Raw genomic sequence first — 22,915 nt, 5'->3', positions numbered from 1 at the left:
TGTGAGCGAGATACATCGACTAGTTGCCACCCACACAACCCCAACCGGGCCTGGGACAAACTGCAACAGAGATACATGCCCTTAGCAGGAACCGAACCCGGGTCTCTCTGGTCCTCGGGCCAACGCTCTAGCCGCTGAACCAAACCGGCCAGGGCAAATAAACCATTTTTAAAAAAAGCTTAACCAGAAATAAAAATATCAACTTACTATCCTTTAAAAAAAAGCTATGTATGTTTTTGCAAGGTCTTGTATGTTTTTTCTCCCCCAGGTCAATTTTCAAACTCCTACAAGACTCATGTTTTTGCTCAGATTCTTTTAAGAGGGAAAAGTAGAGAGGAACTGACTGGGGAGGGGAGGGAGGGGTAGGGCACAGAGATAGGACTGCAGAGAGGTAGATTAGACTTTCTATTGAACGTCAAACTGAAATGAGTATTAGAACTAGCCAAACTTTTACATAGCTATTTTAAGATGTTGAAGATTAAATGATCAAAGAAATCCTAGGTAAAATGGATACTCAATGGTATGAAGATCATTTAGAATGTGGTCTTACCTAGGTACTCTTGGATCATGCCATGTGCTCACACCAGTCTGGGTATGTAAGAAATACACCTGACCTTGTTGTGTTGTCCTCTGTTCTGTAAAATTAAGAAACACTAATAATGAAAACATATTCACAATGTCCAAATCAAAGACAGCATTAGATATGAACATATATTAACAAGTAAATTATTCAAATTACCAATCCATATTATTACAAAAATTTTGCTTCACAAACCATTAATTCTAAACTCAGAATACATTTTCTGCTAGAAACAATCTTATAGTGATGAAGGGTCACAGTTTAGCTATCTAAAGCCAACTATACTTATAATGTGGCTCAAATACTATGTTGCAATGCAAAACAGAAAAGAAAAATGTGACAGTACCAATCATTCAACAAAACAAACATGAAAAAATGATCCTTTGTCTTGAACATGGAGCCTGAGGGGAACAAACTGAGGCTCAGAGGAAAAGGCTAGTCAATGTTGGGAAGATTCTGAGGGACTTTCAGAAACTTTCAAAGAGTTTGCGGGACAGTAATTTTTTTCCACATGCCTAATTTTATACCAAAACTTGTGTTTTTTTCCTTTTCTTGAGAAAGGTGTATTCTTAAAACTACATTTGGACTTAAAGAGAAGCAAAGAAAATGAAATACAGGAGAGACACTCTATTATAAAAAAAATAGGCAAAGATGGAAAAATAACCAAGTTAGAAAGAGGAAGACTAAAGAGCAGTGTGCATACTAGGAGAAGAGTAAATGGTGACATTAACTCAAAGCCCTTGGAAAGAGTGAGGAAGCCAGGGCAGAGAGACAGGATCTGTAAAAGGTTCCTTCATTGGTGGTTTTTAGTCTTTACTTATTCATGTTTTAAGCAACAGAACTATTTTTCTTTAAACAAAATCTAATGAAAAAATTCCAACATATAAAATGATAATACTATTTCTAACACTTATTAGTATAAATTTAATTTGTTTATAAACCTATAAAGTCAATGAATTTAAACTTCTTAAATGATAAACTTTTAAAATTATAAACATAAAAAATGTTTTAAATTGGTTATAGATAACAGCTGCAATAATTTCAGCCTTGGTACCTACTTTACTCCTGTTTTGTTTGGATTAAAATTTTTTTGTCCATATCATACAAATATTATTCAAGTATAACCACCCCCACTTAGAATAGTTTGCCTTACAATCCCAATTAAAAAGAAATGGCAGGAGTCTGGCCGGTGTGGCTCAGTGGCTGAGCACTGATCCATGCACCAAGAGGTCTCCGGTTCCATTACCGGTCAGGACACATGCCCAGGTTGTGATCACCGGGGCGGGGGGGGGGGGGGGGGGGAGGCATGCAGGAGGCGACCAATTGATGTTCTTTCATCATCATTGTTTCTAGCTCTCTCTCCCTCTCTCTCTCTAAAATCAATAAAGAAAAAAAAATTTTTTTTTTTTTTTAAGAGAAATGGCAGCAAATACTTTACTCTGGTTAAGCTTTTTTTTTTTAATGGTTTATTTGCTCTGGCCGGTTTGGCTCAGCAGTTAGAGCAGCTACAGTTTATTAAGTGCTTTCTATGCCAGACACTGTCTGTGTCAGGCACTTCACCTAAATTACCATTTATTTACTACAACAAATCTCCATGGTTGGTACTATTATTTTCCTCTTTTTATAGAAGACAAAATTGAGGTTCAGAGAGGTTAAATAATGTGCCCTCTACTGCACGACTAATATGTGACAAAGCCAGGATATAACACGTCTGCGTGTCTCCCAAGCCCAAGCTATGCTATTAAGTTCACCTGTGCAGCACAGCACAATGGACAAATTGGGTTTTTATAAATTAAGTAAAGAGTTATAATATGTTAAAAAAAAATAAAGGTAAAATCATGCATCTGCAGAACAGTTCAAAAAATATTCTACAGAAAAAATAAAACAGTTAGATCACGCGATTCCCAATGTTGGTCGCTAGGTGTCACAAGCAGCCCAAAAATAGTTTATGAGCAGGCTGTTGAGAGGATAAGGATGTAACTGGTTAGCATTTAACAGGACAGTTGAGTTCATACTATTTACAAGAGTGTTCACAAGTTGTCAATTAGAAGGTTTGTATTCAACTAGAAGATTCATGTCATCTTTCACATTACATGAATCTTTAGGAAATTATATAAGATTATAATAATTCTGCATAAACCGAAATAACTAAATCATTTACAACAATAACCCAATTACTTAGATAACCCAACAAATATATAAAAACCATCAAAATATACTTTTGAAATTATTTCTAAATATGTACGTCTAGAAAATTACATTTCAGGTCTGACTTCAGATTACCATTACCAATATCAATACCATCTTCCCTTTATACAGTGCCTATTTACAAAGAAGTCTCACATTGTTTCATATGCTCCTCTCAATACTTTTGTGATAAAGAGAGGTATCACTCATCTTATTTCATTATAAAAGAACAAAAAGGCTGAGGTTAAAATGACTAGCCCAATGTCAAACTGTTGGTTAGGTAGTCTTCTACAACGTCAGACTTTTCAAAGGTGGGAGGTTTTACATTTTTATTTTCATGCAGAATTCCTAAACCCAGTTTAATAACTTCTTTAAAAGTTGATTTTCCGGCTTTCTTAGCAAGCTGAAACCAGTAAAAACACTTTATTTTTCCCCTGCTAGTTGTCATACCATAGCCTTCTGGTAGGTCTGGAGGAGTATGTAAATGTGTCCTGCTCATGTAATTTCTATGTCGCTGTGACCTGACTCTCCTCTCTGCCAGTCTGGGATCTGAAGATTGTCCACACGTTGCACCATTTGTTCCACTAATTGGAGTGTTCTCATCAACAAAGCAGCTAAGAGGTCTGCCAGGACTTGAATATTCAGATGCCGGTCTATTGAAAAGTAACAAGGAAAAAAAGTTACTCAATTCAGATACCTAAAGTAGAGCTCTCTAAACAATATATGTGCCGCAGTAACAATCACTTATAGGAAAATTAAATGACTAATACAAATATAATGATTTCAAAAACTCTGAATAAAAGCCTGAAGCCTCGCCCTGGCCGGTTTGGCTCAGCGGTTGGAGCGTCCACCTGCGGTCCGGAGAGACCCGGGTTCAGTTCCCGCTAAGGGCACGTGCCTCGGTTGCAGTTTGTCCCCGGCCTTGGTTGGTCGTGCGGGTGGCAGCCACTCGATGTGTCCCTTTCACATCGATGTTTCCCTCTCTCTCTCTTCCTCTCTCTCCTTCCCACTCTATCTGTACAAAAAATGGGAAAATGTCCTCGGGTGAGGATAAAAAAAATTTTAAAAGCCTGAAGTCTCTAAATACCAATGAAACTCAAGTGATCAGCAGAATGTCAATTATGTCTTTAAATCATTTAATATTAATTTAAATTACATTTTATATGAAATCCACATATATTTGTAGACGTGAGTACCAGCTCACAAAACACTACTTGATTTAGCTTCAGCCTACCTCTCAGACCTGGTTTCCCATCATTCTGCTACAATGACATGCTCCTTATTCCTTGAATTTGCACAGGTCTACCTTTAGTTCTGAACAGCAGCTCTTCCTTCCACCTAAAATGCTTTGTTCTATTTTTCCTAGGCCAGGCTTTTTCTTTCTTTCTGTCATTCAAATACAGCTTTAGCTTAAATGTGGTCTCAAAGAGGTCCCCTGACATTTAAATCTAAAGTAATCATGCAAGCATTTGATAGTACATCACCCTACTTCCTCAGCATAGCAATTATTTCTTATATTTTTCTTACTTGCATCCTTGTCTTTGTCTGTCTTCCAGCACTAGAATACTTATTAAGAGACCAGAATGCTTAGTTTATTCCCCACTACACATATCCCCCACACCCAGAATAGTGCTTGGCATATATATAAGAGCAGCTCAATAATGATTTATTGAATGAATAAAGGAAAGAAGATAGTTTGTCTCTTAAAAGAACTTTCAGTCTATTGTAGGACATCCAAACTAAAAGGATAATCAAGAGTCAATTTTTAAGCTAACGTTTACAACACAATCAACTTTATACATGTGGAAATTAAGGTCAATTTTATCAGTTAAATGAATAAGAAGAAAAAGGATTTCAATAAAACATTGAAACAACTACACATTCATTTACACTTAGATATAATAAAAATGGGCTATCTGGCCCTGGCCGGTTTGGCTCAGCGGTTAGAGCGTTGGCCTGCGGTCCGGAGAGACCCGGGTTCGGTTCCCGCTAAGGGCATGTACCTCGGTTGCAGTTTGTCCCCGGCCCTGGTTGGTCGTGCGGGTGGCAGCCACTCGATGTGTCCCTTTACATCGATGTTTCTCTCTCTCTCTCCCTCCTGCTCTATCTGAACAAAGAATGAAAAAGTGTCCTCGGGTGAGGATAAAAAAAAAAAAAAAAAAAAATGGGCTATCTGACCTCAATAAAAATCTTAGCAATTTAATACTAGAAATGCAACTCTCAAGCATTTTTAAAAATGGCAACGTGAGCTAAGCTTTTATCCAAGAATCACAATAGAGAAAACTTTGTGATTCAATGAGTTATGCAATTAATCCCTAGTAAATAAAAGAACATATAGCTAAGGAGAAGCATTTGATGTTCTCTGTCTGATGCCAGCTAGTCCTACTCAGGAAATAAAAAAGGGGTGGGGGCAAAACAAACAATGAGTACAAGTAGCAAATAAACTTTGTTCTTATTTTTTAAGAAATGAAAAAATATTCAGTCACTTATCCTATTCATTTTCTTATCCCATTCTATTCAGTTACTTATAAAGCACTTCCTTGGAGTTGCCAAAAAATATCTTGCATCCCTGTCTTTACATATTAAGCTCCATGAAGGTCGTTCTACCTCACTCAATGTTACAGTCCAAATGCTGAGCACAATGCCTTGCATGTAACCATTTAGTGCACTGAATGATAGCTGTGAGCACTACTACCATAAACACTTTTCATCAACTCTCCCTTATACGTGGCTAAATCCTAACATTTTCTGGTTTTATTCAGAGATTCCACTTCAGAGTTCTCCTCTGCAAGTTCCACCACCCCTTTGCCCCCCACTCTAAGTCAGATGCCCCTCCATATGGTCTCAGAGCATCTGGTTCTTATCCTGATTACAGACCTTACCGGACACAATAAAATGTAATCATCCCCCTACATGATTTAACAAATGTAGATTCTGTATACATACTGTTACAGCCATTCAATAATGGACTCAAAATACAAATTTTCAAAGTCCTAGAAATAAGTGACTTCTCAATTTATTCATTTAACTCATTTAACAAATATTTATTATCTTCGCAGACCCTATAGCTACAATTACAGGACAACATGCTAAACGATCTTTATTGATAATTACTTTTAAAAATAATAATGGCACTTGCTATAAGATCTACTGATCTAGAGCAATATAAACCAAGACAAGAAATCCAGTAAAGCTGAGAATTAAATGGAAAGGGATGACTTCAGGAGGGTGAATAGCATAGAACATGGGAAGATATTTTTATGTTCTTACCGTGTTGGGCGTTCCCATTGTGTAGTTCTTGTTATGTGGTTTAGATACTGGATTCTTCCAGAGGCAGTTCTCCTTTCTTCCCAGCTTAAATAAAAATATTGAGAGAGAAGGTATTACTAGAAGCTGGATACAAAATGTTTAGTGTAATAACCAAGCCAGGAAGACATTTTTGCAAGTATGAATCAAGAATGACAAACTGAAAGATCAATCTACAAAATATAGAAATTTTTTCAACTTATTTAAAAAATGTACAATATATCTTTTGGAATTCTGAAGCTTTTAAAATATTTACACTGAAATGTGATTAATATTTTCCATCAGCCAAACTCAGGATTTTTCAATAATGTCAACAATGATCAATTAAATTACACTAATTTCTCCAGAATTAAGGGGGGGCACTAAGACTAAATATCACACAATTTTTAAAAAATTAAACTAGGAAAATATATAAAAGCTTTTTAAAGAATTTACCCTACTCAAACTAATTTTTTAAAAAGCAAGAATGCCACTTTTTCCTCTATGTCTTATTAATTCACATAACAAAAAAATGATCTTATGACTGTAGACATGTGGTAGTGTTAATATTTCCATTGAAACATTGGCAGACATTTGGAGGCCTTAAAAAAACAGAAAATAAAGAGATGCTAAGAGAATCTTTTCCCCTGTGATTACAATTATATAGTACAATAATGTAAAGCAAGTTTAGAAATAATTAAGCCTTACACTGTTTCATCTTACTATTGATCACTTATTTCATCTCAAATATTGATTAGTTATATCACCTTAAACTTCCCCTTCGAAAGTACTATAATCTACCTCACATCCATAAAAGTTAACAGATATATCAAAAAACTAAAGAAATCTATAAACTGGACAAACTTAAATTACAGCAATTTTTACCAGTTTAAATTAAATGAATACAGTCGGCCCTCATTTATCGCAGTCATCAGTTCCAGACTCTACCGCGATAAATGAATTTCCGCAAAAGTAGGAGTCTTTATTTATATAGTCATCCTTCACCACTTCGCACTTCGACAAACTGCGACAGAGTGAAGCCGCAAAAGTTGAAGTGCAAAGTGGTGAGGGACCACTGTAAATACCATAGCTTGGATGTAAAATTTCATGTAAAAAATAACAAGTCCAAACTCAACCAATCATATATATTTTGCAGGGGTTAGGAACCTGTTTTCTGGCAAGGGCCATTTGGATATTTATAACATCATTCTTGGGCCATACAAAATTATCAACTTAAAAATTAGCCTGCTATATTTGGTCAGGCTAATTTGGTGAGATGTGTGATGTTCGCTGGTACTGATTTCCAGGGCCTTATATGACCTGAGGGCTGGATGTTCCCCACCCCTGCTAGATGGATATAATCTATAGTATGTAAACTACACCTCATTGAAGTTAATAAAAAATACTTTGAAAGTTAAAAATAAAATCAGAAAAGTGTCAGAACTAGTATTAAAGATAGAGAGCAGTGATAAAAAAGCATGAACTTTGTAATTCAAGTTTAAATTTATGTTCCAGTCATTTACCATGTAGCCTTTGGCAAATACTTAACTTTTTGAGTTTCAGTTTTTGTTTGTTTGTTTGTTTGTTTTTTATCCTCACCCGAGGACATTTTTCCATTTTTTGTATAGACAGAGTGGGAGGGAGAAAGAGGAAGAGAGAGAGTGAGAAACATCGATGTGAAAGGGACACATCGAGTGGCTGCCACCCGCACGACCAACCAGGGCCGGGGACAAACTGCAACCAAGGTACATGCCCTTAGCGGGAACTGAACCCGGGTCTCTCCGGACCGCAGGTGGGCGCTCTAACCGCTGAGCCAAACCGGCCAGGGCGAGTTTCAGTTTTTTTAAATCTGTGAAATGAATGAGGGTAACAATGGTAGTAGCAGTAGCAATACCAGTAGCTAATTGTTTATTAAGCACTTACTATATGCAAGTCATTGTGCTAAGTGCTTTACACAAATGATTTTATTTAATCCTCACAACAATTTAGGGCATATGTACTATTATCATCATCCTCTTTTATAAATAAATATAAACCAAAGCGTACAGAATTAAAGTGATTATACTCATAAAGCTAGTAAGCAGAAGAGTAAGGATTAGATACTGATGGTCTAATTCCAGAACCATAAGCTATGAGAATGAAATGTATTATATAAATACTTAAAACAGTTTCTGAAACATGCATGCTCAATAAATGTTACTATGTTATTATAATTACTATTACACAGATTCTCTCTCCTATCCCTCTAATAGAGCAATGTCTCAGACTCAGTACTTACATGACCAGTTTTAGTAAATTAATCAAACAAAAAATTATTTCTTTTGAATATGTAGTATTTACAGGAGAGTTCTATTTGTCAAGAAATCTGATTTGTCTTTAGTCAAAACTCTTAAAAACCAAATTCAACATCTAATTCATAGCTTATTTTATAAATTTATGACAAGATCCCTTACTAATTTTCCAAGTACAAGGAAAACCTAGATTCTGGAATCAGCAAATTTTTTAAGTATACAATCAACACCAACTTATTTCTCATTATTTTAAGGATGTTATCTATATATTTCTCTCATGAGTTCAGCTTACCCGTCTGGTAAATCATTATCAAACAAACGACTGCAGTCCACAACTTGTCCTCCTGTGCCTATCTGATCTCTGGACTGAAGACTTACTATTAAACAACAAAAAACATTTCTAAGAGCCATAGAACAAGAAAGAATGGTTACAATTTAAAATATATATCTTTAAAAGACTTAATGCTTTAAAATGAACTCTTTAGTTTCTATTAAATTCTGCAATTTTTAAAAAAAAAATTTCTTTATTGATTTTAGAGAGAAGAAGGAAGTGGAAGAGATAGAAACATCAATAAGAGAGGACATCGAATGGCAACCCCACTGGGGATCGGGCCCACAACCTGGGCATGTGCCCTGACCGGGAATCAAACCAGTGACCTGAGTGCATGGGTCCACGCTCAACCACTGAGCCATACTGGCCTGGCTCTGTAATTTCTTTTTTTTTTTTTTATCCTCACCCGAGGGCATTTTTCCATTTTTTGTTCTGACAGAGCAGGAGGGAGAGAGAGAGAAAAACATCGACGTGAAAGGGACACATCGAGTGGCTGCCACCCGCACAACCCAAATAGGGCTGGGGACAAACTGCAACCAAGGTACATGCCCCTAGTAGGAACCGAACCCGGGTCTCTCTGGACGGCAAGCCAACGCTCTAACTGCTGAGCCAAACTGGCCAGGGAGTGCAATTTCTTTTTTAATGAGATTTTTTTCCTTTACGAGTGATACTAGAATTTTAAGGTTTCCTACACTTTATCATGTTCATAGGGAAGTCTAATTCCTTTTTTTCCATCATAATGGGCAATGCAAGGCAACCACTGCTCTTAAGAGGAGACATAACAGCCCTGGCCAGTTTTGCTCAGTGGTTAGAGTGTCAGCCCATGATCCAGAGAGACCCGGGTTCAGTTCCTACTAAGGGCATGTACCTTGGTTGCAGTTTGACCTCAGCCCCGGTTGGGTGGCAGCCAGTCGATGTGTCTCTCTCACATCGATATTTCTCTCTTTCTCTATTCCTCCCTCTCGCTCTATCTGAAGATGAATGCAAAAATGTCCTCAGGTGAGGATAAAAATAAATAAATAAATAAATAAATAAATAAATAAATAAATAAATATTTTAAAAATGAAATAAAAACAAACTAGATTCTGGCAACAGGGTAACACTTGAATTACTTGAGTTTAAACCATACATCATCATCCAGGGTAGTATAAAAACTTGGGAGCAAGAGATGCAAACTCTAAATCAGGCTATATCAACCAGTTTAGCACTGCAATCATGAACAAAACACTTAAACTTTCCTGAGGCTGAGATAATCCCAATCCAAATAATGAGGAAGCCTGGCTCAATAATATGCCTGAAGTCCTTGTTGCTTTTTTATTTTTGTTTGTTTGTTTTCATTAATCCTCACCCCAGGATATTTTTCCATTAATTTTTAGATGAGTGGAAGGGAGAAAGGGAAAGAGAGAGAAAAACATCAACATGAGATTGGATGCCTCCCACAAGACCCTGACAGGTACTGGGGATTGAACCTGCAACCCAGGTACATGCTCTTGACCAGGAATCAAACCTGCGACCCTCTAGTCCAAGGGCCGACACTCTAACTGCTGAGCCAAACTGGCCGGGGCTTCTCTATTATTCTTTAATTCTGTTTTTGGCAACTCTCTCAAAAGACAGAATGGGTACAGAAAAACCTGACTACAGCCCAACTTCTTAAAGAACATTACATAAAGTATGACATCTTAAGACCCTTCATTCTAGGAAGAGTCTCAAAATTCTGAAATTTTCCACCTCTGTAAAAATTTTGAAAACCCAGAAAGTTCAACGCATTGTTCCATTTATAGGACACAACACTATAACACACCTTCTCAGTGAATATAAATAAAAGGTTAATGTTAAAACTGTACTAGAAAACTGTATTAATTAGTCTTTACCAGAAAGACAGTGAAATGCTTACCCCAATACAATCACAGAAGAAAAAAGGTCATTTCTCACTAGCTTTGTTTAGAATAATATGAAGGATCAAAGCTAAAAGATTTCATGAGCTTCAATGTACATCTCCAGAGTGCTGTCTTACAAAAGACTGCTTCAAATTTTAGATAAGACTCTATTTTTAAATAGCCTAATTCTAGCAATATATAAAATAAATCATAGAAAAACTGTTTATCAGAGCACTGCTCATAATATTAAAATACCAGAAACAACCTAAATGTCCAACATTAAGGGACTGGTTAAATTAATTATTTGCCCACCACAGACTACCAAACAAGATTTAAAATGCTACAGAAACATATTCGTGGACAAAAAAAAAAAGTTCAACAGTTTAAAATAGGTTAGTTAAAATCTGCATAGCATGCTCTCATTTTGAAAAAACAGAGTGTCCTGGCCGGTCTTGCTCAGTGGTTAGAGCGTCGGCCCACAGACCAGAGTCCCGGGTTCGGTCCTCACTAGGGGCAGGTACCTCAGTTGCAGTTTGTCCCTGGCCCCGGTTGAGGTTGTGCAAGTGGCAGCCACTTGATGTCTCTCTCTCTCACATCAATGTTTCTCCCCACCCCACCCCCCTCTATCTGAAGATAAATGCAGAAAAAAAATGTCCTCAGGTGAGGATAAAAAAAATAATAATAAAAAACAGAGAATCCAGTCCAGCCTACCTCTATTATGAACACCACATTTACACAATAGCTTTAAATTAAAAAAAAAACAAAACACAGACACACATTTTAAAGTAAAACTTTTTTTATATATATAAAATACTCCAATAGGTATGTGTGTAACCACTGACAAAGGAAAGTCTATTTTTATAAATGCAAATTTACACCTAGTAAAACTATTCTGTTACTACTAGACATTAGTTGGCAAACACTACATAACATACCAAATCAAATAAAGTAGGAACAATTACATTTAAAAGTCTTATATGCCAGGGTTTACTTTTTTTTTTCTTTATTGATTTTTAGAGAGAGAGGAAGGGAGAGGGAAAGAAAGAGAAAGAAACATCAATGTGAGAACATCAACTGGCTGCCTCCTGCATGTTCCACACTGGTAATTTGGCCCACAACCTGGGCATATGCCCTGACCGGAAATCGAACTGGTGACTTCTTGGTGAATGGGTCGACACTCAACCACCAAGCCACACCAGCCAGGCTACTTTTAAGTTTTTCACTCCCTTTTCAATCTAAAACTGACACGAATTATCAATAATGCTATAGTATAGATAGATACTTCCCTATGAAAACCACAATAGTGCTTTTGTTATGTTGCTCCTCTGGCAATTCTCTAACTATGAACCCAAGTCACTGTCTTATAAAATGATGTCCTTCAAGTACCTTTGGCAACTAAAATCTCTTTGGTAGGTTCATAATGCAATTATCTTATTCTAAATTCTTCTCTATAATGAAATGGTATGATTCCAACTGCTTTTTTCTTCTTTAGGAAGCTTTCAAGGAAACCACCTCAGTTTCCTACCACGTCATGTATCTTGATCAAATCTTAATCCATTAAGTCTTAAAATTTAAGACTTAATCTTAAATTTTTTAAGTCTCAGAAAATTTTATATAAGGCCCTTCTTCTGGGTCAGTTCGAGAGAGCACACTAGCCCACTAAGTGCCTTGAGTAACAATTTCTGTTTTTTTAGTAAGTGCTCATTCTTTTTTTTTTATCATTCCTCATTGTGTTTTTTTCCAATTAGCACAGCTTATTTTATTTTACTTTTTTCATTTTAATCCTTACCCGAGGACATTTTTGCATTTATCTTCAGATAGAGTGGGAAGGAGGGGGGGGGGGGGGGGAGAGAGAGAAACATCAATGTGAGAGAGACACTTCGACTGGTTGCCACCCACACAACCCCAACCAAGGCGGGGACAAACTGCAACCAAGGTACACGCACTTAGTGGGAACCGAACCCGGACTCTCTGGTCCACAGGACGATGCTCTAACCGCTGAGCCAAACCGGCCAGAGCAGCACAGATTATTTTTAAATTGTAAAACAGTAAACAAAGAGTTCAATATTTACTTAAAAATCAGTCTGAGAATTATTGTCAGAAAACTTTAATACCATCTATAAACTATCAGTGCTCTACTTTATTTGTATAATTGAAAAGAATCCCTTCCTAAAGAACCAATAGTTCTTCAAAACATTAGAAGCCTTTTAAACATTATTTCTAGTTTGTTGGGGTTTTTTTTAATTAAGTTAGCCTGGATCCTATATTCACTGTTTGAAACATTTTACATGACTCATTTAATTCATGCCAATATACTGTAACAACAGGTGTACTTTGATTTAAAAAGTATTTAGATTTAGGTCAGCTTGAATGAAGCCAAAATTCATGTAACTTTTAAGTTCCACACTTACCTACTATCTGTCCTCTAACTGTATCATTGTCATTTGGCCCAAGTTTGCAGAGATCCAACCTCTGATCTATTTCAAACAACAAAAAAAGCAGTTAAAAAAGAAGCTGGTATCAGAGATTCTAACATCTATAGAGTGATACTAAATTTCCACAATGTGCTGGAAATCAGGACTAGCATTTAAAGAATTAGTCATGTTTTAAATATATAGTTTTATTTATTTTTTTAGAGAGAAAGGAAGGTAGAGAGAGATCAGCTGCCTCCTGCATGCCCCGCACTGGGAATCGAGCCCAAAACCCAGGTATGTGCCCTGACTGGGAATTGAACCCAGACCTCTCAGTCCATGGAACGATGCTCAATCCACTGAGTCACACCGGCTGGGCTATATGCAAATTTTAAAAGTACTAGTATCTACTCACAACCAGTGTCTTTGAGGCGGTTGATGGCATTGGAAAGAAGACGAACACAACCAAGAAATCCAGCACCTTGTTTTTTATGGATCTTCTTGTGATTCCAGACACTGATAGTAACTGAATCAGACTTTCCAATATACCTAAAAGCACAAAATGACTGCGTGAGTAATGGCAATTACAAGTAGTTAGTATAAAAATTTTCTTTTGCTTTTGTAATCTAGAGTCACAAATGTTTCCCAGTATGGCTACTTAATGTAAAGCATGTTCTGTGTTCAATCAATCCACAGGACTGAAGTTAAATTTTGTTAAAAATCTTAAGAGTAAAATCTAAAATGAATTTTTAAATTGATTTTTAGACAGAGAAATGAGAGTCAGGGGAAAGAAACATTCATCTGTTGCCTTCCATACATGCCCCAACCAGGGAGCCCACAACCTGGATATGTGCCTGGACCAGGAATCACACCCACCACCTCTTGGTGTATGGGACAATGCTTCAACCAACTGAGGCCAGGGCTAAAAAGAATTTTTTTAATATCCTTTATCACATCTGCCACTCTCAAGCTGAGTAACAATTTTTGTTAGTGAAAAAAACTATTTACTAATTAATAGCTGGTGTTAAATAACACTATGGGAGTATATGGTTATTTCTTTCCAAGAACAAAAATCTTACAAGGACTTTCCTCACAGACACATTTTAAAGACATTTCAATGATATGACCTACTACCTCAGAGAGTACTCGGTTCATTTTAAAGGGGCAGTGTCAAGGCTGACAGACCAAAAATCTGACATACCTGTTATGTTTTAAAATGCTGTAGAACAAAAAGCTGACTGTAACGCTTTTCCCCTGCTTCTTTCCTGTATGCAGGCCTTGAGCGAGCAGGACTCTTGCAGATTTCACTTCACTGCCTGCAGACAAGCAGAGCAGGGAAAAGCGTTACTACACTTGTCTGTGCATATACCTGCAAGTATGTAAAAGCTCTACCACAGCCAATTGTTCACATGGTGTCATCCCATGCAAAAATATAATAAAATAACATAATTCTATCAGAAGAATCCTAACTATATTTCAATGACTCTAAGAGGTCAAATTTTTGGTCCAGCAACCTTGACCTTAATGTGTCATTCAATAAAGCAGCAAATTCAGAAAAATTCACCTAGTATATTAAAAAGGCTAAACCATCAAGTGAGGACTAAAACTTTTACAATGAGGAACGTGGAAGCCACACTTGTGCCCCTGAATCCAGCTGTATTTAAAGCATGCCCTGCCCCCAACTTCTTATTATGCAAACCACTACATCCCCCTTTTTGAAATTATGCCAATTTGAATTTCATGTCTGTTGCTTGCAAATAAAAAAATCTGAACTAAGCCCTGGCTGGTATGGCTCAGGTGTTAGAGCGTTATCCTGAGCACTGAAGCATCTCAGGTTCAATTCCCCATCAAGGGCACGTATGTGGGTTGCAGGTTTGATCCCCAGCCCTGGTAGGGACTTGTGCAGGAGGCAACCAATCGACATTTCTCTCTCTCTCTCTCTCTCTTTTTTTTTATCCTCACCCGAGGACATTTTTCCATTTTTTGTTCAGATAGAGTGGGAGGAAGAGAGAGGGAGAGAGAGAGAGAAACATCGATGTGAAAGGTACACATTAAGTGGCTGCCACCCGCACAACCAACCCAACCAGGGCTGGGGACAAACTGCAACCAAGGTACATGCCCTTAGCAGGAACCGAACCCAGGTCTCTCTGGACCACAGGCCGATGCTCTAACTGCTGAGCCAAACCTGCCAGGGCCGACGTCTCTCTCTCTCTCACATCGATGTTTCTCTCCTTCTCTCTCCCTACCCCCTTCCTCTAAAACTTAATGGAAAAAATATCCTCAGGTGAGGATTAACAACAACAATCTGAACTAAAATATCATTCAGTCTGAATGTACCCATTTTCAAATAGACCTAACATGGTAAGTATCTATCACATGACATGTCGAAATCCTAGAACCAAAATCATGCATTAAATAGCTATATACCCCAAACCAAACATTTTTTAAAAATCACATTAAATCAATCTCCCAACTGGGAAGCCTGATTTACAGGTAAGCTAAAATATTGATTCCCTCAGGTCTTAGAGCAGCCCACCACGGCTTAGGTATCCTGTTGGGAGGCTGCCACCCATACGACCCAACCAGGGCCGGGGACAAACTGCGACCCAGTGGGAACTGAACCCAGGTCTCTCTGGACCGCAGGCCGATGCTCTAACCACTGAGCAAAGGCCCATAGAGACCTTGAGACTATATATTACAAACAAGGAAGCTTCTGTCAGCCTGTATCCCTAAATGACTGTTTGACAGTGTCTCATCGCCCTGCCAAATGGACTTTATATATGAAATACATTTCTACTGTACTATACCAACGAAAAATTTGGTGTTGTCTATTAACAACAGTTAGCCTGCTCTAACCAATATAGGCAACAAATCATAAAGGGCCTTGCCAGCCATGGTATGAACTCTGGCTCTTACTCCAAGAAAGAAAGGAAGCCAATGGAGCAGAGGAATAATAAGATTTGAAATATGTGTAAAGAGGATCACTCTAGCTGCTGTGTTGAGAAAGACTGTAGCAGCAAGGCTAGAAAAGCAGGAAGCCTAAGGCAGGGGTCAGCAAACCACAGCCTGTGAGCCAAAGCCAGCAGAGCCACAGAGTATATTTCATTTTTCCCCCAAGGATCAAACAATTTTAGGTTTTAAGGTCATATTAAAAAATACTTAGAACATCTACATCTCTCTATTCGCATTACCATTTTTATTTAACATAAAGTCATCATTTTCTATTTGCTAGATTCCTCCACTGTATTAGACAGTCTCCTTGCCATTCGTACCTCCCTCTAAGCTCTTCTTCACATTATAGCCAAAGTGTTCATTCATGAATATATCTAATTATAGCATTTCCCTGTCAAAAACCCATTCACTGTTCCTACTGCTTTTAGGAAAGCTTTCAAGGACCTTCATGAGCTGGCTTCTGCTTGCCTCTCTTTGCTTGTATTTTACCTCACTCCCGTTAGCTTATGTGAACTCACCAATGCTGCCTCTCTAAACTATTTTCAGAGTCATGTCCTTTTTTCACATCTGGGTCTTCACACAGAATGCTTTTGTTTAGGGCCTTCCCACCTTTTCCTTTTTCAAGTTAACTCCTACTTAATTAAGGTCTAATTCTAAAATGCCACTTTTTTCTTTTTTTTTAATCCTCACCCGCGGACATTTTTCCATTTTTTGTTCAGATAGAGTGGGAGGGAGAGAGAAACATCAACATGAAAGGGACACATCGAGTGGCTGCCACCCGCACGACCCAACCAGGGCCAGGGACAAACTGCAACCAAGATACATGCCCTTAGCAGGAACCGAACGTGGGTCTCTCCGGACCTCAGGCCAACACTCTAACCGCTGAGCCAAATCGGCCAGGGCTAAAATGCCACTTTTTTAGGAAGCTCTCCCCAACTCCTAAATCCATGTGAAGAAGTTCCATATATTTCCATAGCATCCTATTTTTCCCTTTATTGTTATCACAGTTTATTATTTCCTATTTACTTGTCTTTATACACCACGTGGCTGTAAGCTTGGAGGACTATGTCTTGTTGACTGTGGTAGCTGGGTCTCTGGCTGAATTTAAATCTGACTGAAGCTGCCCGGCCGGTGTGGCTCAGTGGTTGAGCATCAACCCACACACCAGGAGGTAGCCGGTTTGATTCCCAGTCGGGGCACATGCCCAAATTATGGGCCAAACCCTCAGTGGGGGGCATGCAGGAGGCAACTAATCAATGTTCTCTCTCATCGATGTTTCTATCTCTCTCTCCCTCTCCCTTCCTCTCTAAAAATAAAATAAAGAGCCCTGGCCGGTTTGGCTCAGCGGTTAGAATGTTGGCCTGCGGTCTGGAGAGATCTGGGTTTGGTTCCCGCTAAGGGCACATACCTCGGTTGCAGTTTGTTCCCAGCCTTGGTTGGGTCATGCGGGTGGCAACCACTCAATGTGTCCCTTTCACGTCGATGTTTCGCTCTCTCTCCCCCTCCCTCCCATTCTATCTGAACAAAAAATGGAAAAATGTCCTCAGGTGAGAATAACAAAATTAATTAATTAATTAATTAAAATAAAGAAAAAAATTTTAATTGAAAAAACAAACCAAAAAACCCATCTAACATTTAAGAATTACATGGCAGGTACTAGTCTCAACACTTTACATGTTTTATCTCACTTAATCTTCATGTTGGTCCTTTAAAGGCATTACTGTCATTATTATTATTAATAGAAACTGATGCAAAAGGAGTTAGATAATCACACAGTAAAAGTGGTAGAGGTAGGAAGCTAAGTAGTCTCACTTCTCTCTATTGCTGACCTTTTAGTTCCTATTTATTTGCTTGTTACATTAACTTGGAGTTACTGAGACATAGCACTAAGAGGCAGACACAAAGCATGATTCTTAGTTGTCTCTAGGTATACCTCGACGTTGCAGTGGAGACATGACATCTGTTTGCATGTGGTTTAGAAGGTAAAATTTAAATAACTGACTCGAGTCCAGGCTGAGCTGGGTACTCTAGGGTAGTTTTAGAGCTAATGATCTAAAAGTAAGTAGGTGAGATGTGAGGTATAGAAGTTTTTATGGAAGATCTTACTAAGATTAGTTTTTGTAAGTAAATTCAAATGGAAAATTTTGAAGAAAAGTTGAGGTAAATGAGTGAAACAGAATGACCGTGAAGCTTAAAAGGCCAAAGACTTGGAAAGTCAAGCTATCAGGACAATTAACATGTGATAACCAAATTAGCAACCTGGAGAAAACTGAAACCTAAGCCTGCAGGAAGGAACAGACAAAAAACAATTTGCTGCCACCAAATCCTTGAAATACTGTCAAACTGTAAACCCAAGATACTCTGATGATTATGGTGGGGTGAAACAAAAGGTTTGGTGAAAGTGTTTAAAAGGAATGGAAAGACTTCCCAAATCCCTTCCCTCAACCAGTTCATCCTCAACCTGGGCAGACCATAGGTTTATTCTCTGAAAAGTTCTCTACTCAGGGTTACTATGCACAGCTGAATGAAACAGTAAAATTCCAAGATAAAAACATGGGTATTTAGTGACTGGAGAGTCCTCCTTGCAGTCTTAACAATGTTCAGCTTTAAGAACACTGAGATCCAAGATTATAGCCCCAGGCAGAAGATGGGAGAATAGTGTGCAATAAAAAGGTCATAGTTACACCTGCTTACCCTTAGGGAGTTGACCAGCTCTACTCACGGGCAGAGTTTCCAATCAACAGTAAGTGCCTCCCCTTAAATATAAAAATACAGAAACCCAAACCAAACAGGAAAAAAAGGAAGTCTGAGAAAAAAGCATCAATATAAGTAACAGAAGATAACTAAAATACTCACTTTTCTCGTGTGAGAAGATATTGCATCCAAGAAATAAAGAGGAAGTTATGAAAAAGGAATAGTCAGAAAGCAAAATGATCTTGGAAATTAAAAACGTGAGAGCAGAAATTTCAATAAATAGGAATGCTGGAAACAAAGTTGGAGAAACAGCCCAGGTATTTCATCATTTTTTTGCTAAAGGAAACATTTTTTATTAAAACTTTTAAAAACTAAGATAAAATATGGAAGACAAAAAATAGGACAAATAATGATCAATTTAGGAGGGATATATCCAAATAACAAGAGTTCCAGAAAAGGAAAATAAGAGAAAGAAAAAAGTAAAGGAGAAGAAATCATCTATTAACAATAGAAAAATTTCCCATAACTGAAGAGTTTATCCAGATTAAAAGGTCCCATTATCTAGCACTAAGTATCAGACATACCAAACCCATCATCAAAAAATTTAACATCAGGCATAAAAGAAAATACCCTGAAATCTTCTGGTGGAAAACAATAATCGTGAAGGACCAAAATCCAGATGGTATCAGCAATATTCTAAAACTACACTGTCCAAAACGGTAGCCACCACCCACATAGGGCTATGGAGTACTTACAATGTGGCTAGTCCAAATTGAGGCACTCTGTAAGCAACATAATTCAGTAATGATTTGTTGAAATAAACATATTTCAGATATATTAAATTAAATATATTATTAAGCTTAATTTCATCTGTTTCTTTTCACTCTTTTCAACATGGCTAGTAGAAAATTTAAAATTACAGATGAGTTGCCATTTGTGACTCACATTATATTTCTATTCAACACTATTGATCTAAACCTAGAAGACAATGGAGCAATGTATTCAAAATTTGGAGGAAAGGTGATGTCTCACTGGAAGGTCTATATTCAAACTATCAATCAAATAAAAAGACAAAATATTTTTTCAGACAAGATCTCAAAGTAATTTTCCACATCTTTGCACTCTTTCTCAAGATAACAATTGAAGCTAGACTTCACCAAACAGGGAAGTAAACAAACAAACAAACAAAAACACACAGAAAATCATTGGAACTAGAAGGGACAAAGAAAACTCCCAACATAATGATAAAGGCAAGTTCCAGGACAACTGTGCAGACGGCCTTAGAGAACTACCAGACTAGACCAAAAGGACAGAGGTTCCAGGAGAGATATCTCCAAGAAGAAAACAAAGCCAATGGAATATTTCATGTTGTTGAACATAACAAAGGAGCTGTTCAGTCCTATAGAGCTTGTGAATGAATTAATGACATAGATGGAAAACTAAATAAATGGAGAGATAGTTATTAACTTCCGAAAAGTAAAAGTTGTCAAGAGAGAAAATGTAATCATTGCATACCATGTGACTTGATTATGAATATTTACATCATCATAATAGTGTAAATATGAAACAGTGATTTAACCAAAAATGTTCAAAAGATTATCTAGTAGGGCTGGGAGAAAGAAAGGGGCACATGGGTGTTCTGGGAGTGAGGATGAGAGATATCAACTGTAAAAGCTAAGTCATTTTTGCCCTGGCCGGTTTGGCTCAGCGGTTAGAGCGTCGGCCTGCGGTCCTGAGAGACCCGGGTTCGGTTCCTGCTAAGGGCGCGTACCTCGGTTGCAGTTTGTCCCCGGTCGGTTGTGTGGGTGGGAGCCACTCGATGTGTTCCTTTCACATTGATGTTTCTCTCTCTCTCTCTTTCTGTTCCTCTCTCTCCCTCCCACTCTACCTGAACAAAAAATGGAAAAATGTCCTCGGGTGAGGATTTAAAAAAAAAAAAAAAAAAGCTAAGTCATTTTCTACGGTGGAAATTTTAAAATAATACCTCAGACTAAATAATTATTTATTTATATTTATATATCAAGATGCTATAAAATAAGCATGATATCTAGAAATAGAAGAAAATACCAGAATAAATAGCCAAAGTTATTGAAAGAAGTTACCTTAAGAATGGAAACCAGGAATAAGAATGGAATGAAGAACTACATTTTCCCATTAAAAGCTTTCCAGTAGTATCAGTTGCCTTTTTTAAAAGGTATACTGCCCTGGCCAGTCTGGCTCAGCGGTTAGAGCATCAGCCTGAGGTCCAGAGAGACCCGGGTTCGGTTCCCACTAAGGGCATGTACCTCGGTTACAGTTTGTCCTCAGCCCTGTTTGGGTTGTGTGGGTGGCGGCCACTCAATGTGTCCCTTTCACGTCGATATTTCTCTCTCTCTCTCTCTCTCTCTCTCTCTCTCCCCCTCCCTCCCACTCTATCTGAACAAAAAATCCTCGAGTGAGGAAAACAAATAAATAAATAAATGGTACGTATACTATAACTAAAATAAAATTTAAAGGAAAGAAACACCATCCATACAGAAGCAAAAGGAATGCCTATGAGCGAGTGTACCCCAATTATGATTTCTGGTTTTATACTTATAATTGGCCTAAAATAAATTAATACCTTCATTTAATTGATAAAAGTAGGGGGAGGGCCCTGGCCGGTTTGGCTCATCGGTTGGAGCGTCGGCCCATGGACCAATGAGACCCGGGTTCAATTCCAGCCAAGGGCACGTACCTCAGTTGCAGTTGGTCCCCAGCCCTGGTCAGGGTAACGCAGGAGGCAACCAGTAGATGTGTCTCTCTCACATCGATGCCCACCCCCCACCCCCAATCTGTCTTAAAGATAAATTTTAAAAGATCCTCAGGTGAGGACAGAAAAAAAAAAGTGGGGGGAGGAAATTGCTCTATACTGTGTACACATTTTGTTCTTCATAGGGTCATTATGAAGGGTACCGCATCTATAAATTAGCTGAAGTACCTTCTCAGTAGGTTTTGTAACCCTCGGTGAAGACCAAATTATACCACAGATCAGACTCAGATCTTTTTCAGTGATTCTTTTCAAAGACTATCAAATAATACTGATTCTATGTCTCATTTCAGATTAATTGTTTAAACCTACAGGTCATAATGCTGATTCCACTTTGGATCGAGTGTATTCTTCACAGTATCTGTAGAATGGCACTGTCCAGATCCATCAACCACCACCTTAGCAAATGGGTCCGGAAGTCCTGTGAAAATAAAAAGGGGAAGATTTTTTTTAATTAAAAAATATTTGACATGGAAGACAAAAGAATAATTATGGAAAGATTATGACTTGCTACAAAGATTACTTCATTCTTTATAAAAGTTTAATGTTTAGCTATAAAAGTGGTCCATTTAAAAACTAAAATTAAATTTAATTTAATTAAATATCATAAACTACATTTTTTTCTTATTCCTATCTTAAAACATTCTCAGCTATAAACTACCAAGGTCTGGCTCAGTGGTTGGAGCATCGGTCCACAGACCAGAGAGGCCCAGGTTCGGTTCCCACTAGGGGCACGTGCCTCGGTTGCAGTTTGTCCCTGGCCATGGTTGGAGTTGTATGGGTGGCAGCCACTAGATGTGTCTCTCTCACGTTGGTGTTTCTCTCTCCCTCTCTCTCTCTTCCTCCCTCTCTCCCTCCGACTCTATCTCAAGATGGATGCAAAAATGTCCTCAGGTGAGGATAAAAAAAAAAAGAATTCCATACACACACACACACACACACACACACACCGTCCTGAGAATGTGTTTGTACTGATTTGTAATACTACGAATGCTTTATATTTATTTATTTATATATATATATACACACACACACACACATATATATATAAATAAAATAACCCAATAAACCAATGGAGTAAATAATGCTATTGTCTCTAATTTATTTACAAGGAAACTGAGGCACAAAGGGTAATTAACTAGTCCAAGGTAACAGCAGTAAGTGGCAGAGCCAGGGTCTAAAGTTTAGATTCTAAACCCAAGCACATATAGTCTGGTTCTTGATTTCATGCTTTTAACTACTATGCTGTATTTATACCCCTCTTTTACTATGCAATTCAACAGTTTGTACAAGAGCTCAGAAAAAGTACAGTTTGAGTTTGAACAGTCAAGAAAGCCTTTTGTCTTTTTCTCTTTTGAGGGGATGAGACTCGTTTAGGCTTTAAAGAATAGGTAGGAAACGCACTATGGAGAGAATAACAATATTCGAAGGGCTCAGATAAGTCTAACCAAAGGGTTTGTGCTAAGGTGTGAAAGTAAATGTGATTGGAGAGATAGACTGATGCAAGAGATGCTTAAAA

At 37.8% G+C, this 22,915-nt stretch overlaps 1 protein-coding gene across 2 annotated transcripts in view; it reads right to left on the bottom strand.

Annotated features, from left to right (window-relative positions):
- The window catches only part of SMURF2 (SMAD specific E3 ubiquitin protein ligase 2), a 118,567-nt gene that overhangs the window by 30,063 nt on the left and 65,589 nt on the right, over positions 1 to 22,915 (bottom strand). The window contains exons 1-8 of one of the 2 annotated variants that reach the window (XM_036268139.1): positions 21,709 to 21,819; positions 14,164 to 14,278; positions 13,378 to 13,511; positions 12,963 to 13,028; positions 8,636 to 8,720; positions 6,038 to 6,121; positions 3,218 to 3,420; positions 551 to 635 (exon numbers count right to left, since the gene is read on the bottom strand). In XM_036268139.1, coding sequence (XP_036124032.1) covers positions 551 to 635; positions 3,218 to 3,420; positions 6,038 to 6,121; positions 8,636 to 8,720; positions 12,963 to 13,028; positions 13,378 to 13,511; positions 14,164 to 14,278; positions 21,709 to 21,715 — 779 coding nt within the window. In that variant the 5' untranslated portion in view covers positions 21,716 to 21,819. Of the gene's footprint in view, positions 1 to 550; positions 636 to 3,217; positions 3,421 to 6,037; positions 6,122 to 8,635; positions 8,721 to 12,962; positions 13,029 to 13,377; positions 13,512 to 14,163; positions 14,279 to 21,708; positions 21,820 to 22,915 lie in introns of those variants that run through there. The other variant, XM_036268138.1, reaches the window with a different exon arrangement.

This window comes from Molossus molossus, unplaced genomic scaffold (assembly GCF_014108415.1).
Source record: "Molossus molossus isolate mMolMol1 unplaced genomic scaffold, mMolMol1.p scaffold_m16_p_19, whole genome shotgun sequence".
Taxonomy (NCBI): Eukaryota; Metazoa; Chordata; class Mammalia; order Chiroptera; family Molossidae; genus Molossus; species Molossus molossus.
The sequence above is the reverse complement of the archived record's forward strand: the minus strand, read 5'-3'. Positions and strand labels throughout refer to the sequence as shown.